Source organism: Medicago sativa, chromosome 7, assembly GCF_051527215.1.
Source record: "Medicago sativa cultivar Bolivia chromosome 7, Bolivia_mono, whole genome shotgun sequence".
NCBI lineage: Eukaryota > Viridiplantae > Streptophyta > Magnoliopsida > Fabales > Fabaceae > Medicago > Medicago sativa.
Genome location: NC_140755.1, coordinates 64,548,002 through 64,550,820, shown reverse-complemented (window position 1 = coordinate 64,550,820; position 2,819 = coordinate 64,548,002). Strand labels below are relative to the sequence as shown.

Below are 2,819 nucleotides of genomic sequence, written 5' to 3'. Positions count from 1 at the left end.
AAATATAAGATTTTATTTTTGTTCAAGTAATTATTACACAACTTTTCATAAAAACTTGCTTGTTTTGGATGTTTAACAAAGCCCTTGGAACACTGTTTAGAATTCTCCATGATAAAAAAAATCAAAAACATAAATAAAACATGGGTCTTGTTAACTTGTGCCCTAAGGGCACAAGATAAGAAAATAAATGTAGAAACTTAATCTTAGAAATTGTGCATTCATAACCTTAAAAACTTCAAACTTATATTTTCAATGCAATATTTATCCTTATCTTGTGCCTTAAGGGCACAAGTTAACATTTTTCATAAAACAACTCAGAACAGACTAAATTCACAAAATCCATCGTTGAAGAACCCTAGCCCCAAATTGATCCCAATTCACAAATTCACAAAATCAATTCACTAAACCTAACCCCAATTCGTATAATCCGTGAATCTAATTCCATTTTCGTACTCTTCTCTCTCTCCGTCTTCGTACTCTCCTCAGGTATGCTCGATCATTCCACTGTGAGTAACTGAACCAGCAATCTCATCTCATCATGCTTCTTTCTTTTCTTTCACGTTTGATTTCTCGTTTGATAACTGTTATCATAAGATTCATGATTGTTCTTCGATTATATCCTAGAGTGGAAGTAGTGTCTTTGAAACTTCTGGTAAACACAGACACTAACAAAGTTTTATTTGCCGAAGCAGATAAAGATTTTGTTGATATTCTTTGTAGCTTCTTAACATTACCATTAGGAACCATTGCAAGACTTATTCAGAAAAAGTCGAATATCGAACCAGTTACAATTGGTTGTCTCAACTCTCTCTATCAAAGTGTTGAAAATATGGGCTTGTTCACAGATTATAACTCATCTGAAGATTATTGCCGCATGCTCAAAATTAATATTGATGACTCTCCGCCCACAAAGTACTTTATATGTTCCAAGTATGAAGACTTCTTTTATCAATGCTCTTATTTGAGCATAGGTGGAAAGAAAAATATTTGTCCATTATGTGGGAATCCATTGTCGCGTTCAGTTTCCCTTTCAGTTTTCCAGACAATTTTTTGCTTAGGATTTGTGAAGTTTAATACAAGTTTTGTCATTAGCGATGATTTAACTGTCTTGCCGCATTCCATGGATCACACGATCTTTGATCTGACCAACAACTTTGGAATAAAAAGCACAAGTTCGATCAAAGAAATGACGGTCAATGTCACAAAGGAAAAGGTTTTAGTTTTACATATGCTTATTCTCTAAATCGCTATTCTTTGTTTCTTAGTAATTGCTCTAGTTTGCCACTTTTTAAGTTGTATTCCTCAATTCACTTTTTAGTCTTTGATTGATTAGAAATAATATTCTGCAGGTATTGGATCTGTTAAAGTGTTCATTGTTTTCCAAGACACCTCTAACCGATGTGTTTTTAGGCATGAAACCTCGTATCGAGAGATCAAGGATTTTCGCTGATGATGTTAAAACCATTTTTAGTGATGATATTCATATCACCGTGAAGCTAGTTATCAGAAAATCCGATGATAGTATATTGTATGCTCAAGGGGGGCGTGATCTTGCAGAGTTAATTATACGTTTTTTAACATTTCCATTGGGTGGAGTTTTACGCAACTTAGAAGGGAATAGTTCTTTCGTCAGTATTGATGGATTGTGCAAGAGCATAGCCGATTTAAACGAAGAAAAGTATTTCATATCCAAAGAAGCAAAGAACAGACTTCTCAAGCTAAGTGTTTTTCAATATTATTGTGGAAAATCAACTGATCTCACACTTCTAAAAACTGATGAAGTTTGCACGGATATGGGAGATTTTAGCAAAATGCAAGTGGCTAATACCATTGCCACACGGCCTGCATTAAGTCCTGGAAATTTTGGCAAGAGACCAGAAATGTATGTGGTTACGGATGATCTGATCGTAGAACCGTTGTTGTCTCCAGTTTCATCTATATATATACTTCAACGTTTCAAAACTTCTCTTAATGATCTGGAGGAAAAAGTTGTCACCATTGGCATCAAAGAGGTAATTATTTTTTGACAAGAAATCAAAGTGGTAATTATGTAAGGAGTGAAAACAATATAGATTCATCACCTTCACTATTTTGCGGTTGTGTTGAAGTTTTCATACTAGACTGATTTACTATGAAACTTATTGAAGATATAGTTAGTAGTCATTTACTCGTTAGAAATTAGTAGTTTGCTATTCGTTTCTAACTAATGAATGACTACTAACTATATCATCAACAAGATTAATTATGTAGCAATAGCTCATCTCACATTGTTGTGTTTGTGCAGAGTCACAGCATATTCAAGGCAGCTTTAAGCTCAACGTCTGCTCTAACAAATGGTCTCCGTCACTTGTTAACACAAATTAAGAAGGAGAAATGAGAACAGATAACATTTTGTTGTTGATTAAGTTATGTTATTGGAAAATTTGTAATGGTAACATTGCTTGGTTTTTACAGGTTATTGTGGTTGTTTTATTTTAAGCACTATGGTTTTTTGAAAGTTGCTCTATGTTTTGCTGATAATTAACCGTATGAAAGTTTCTGTTGATGACATAAAGGAAAGGATGTCACCATTGGCATCAACTACGTAACAAATAGTAAAACTTTCATAATCACTTGTTTGTCCTTTAATATTGGTTTACTTAGTGATTAATATTCAGCATTTGTTTTTATTTATGTTCCTGCCTTGTTACTGTGTCTTATTATATTGATGGCTGCTTTGGCTTCAACGTCTGCTCTAACAAATGGCCTAGCTCACTTATGATTGTTTGAATACTTAGTTCTAAGTTTACAATGCAAGTTCTGTTTCATTTCTTTCCCTA

General features: G+C 33.7%; 1 protein-coding gene across 1 annotated transcript; it reads left to right on the top strand.

The window, feature by feature from the left end:
• Positions 1–311: 311 nt before the first annotated feature.
• Positions 312–2,612, top strand: LOC146907667 (uncharacterized). Its single transcript, XM_085724690.1, has 3 exons — positions 312–1,213; positions 1,350–2,012; positions 2,285–2,612. Exons 1-3 carry the CDS (start codon positions 539–541, stop codon positions 2,375–2,377), a joined length of 1,431 nt encoding a protein of 476 aa, XP_085580816.1. The 5' UTR covers positions 312–538; the 3' UTR covers positions 2,378–2,612.
• Positions 2,613–2,819: the final 207 nt, after the last annotated feature.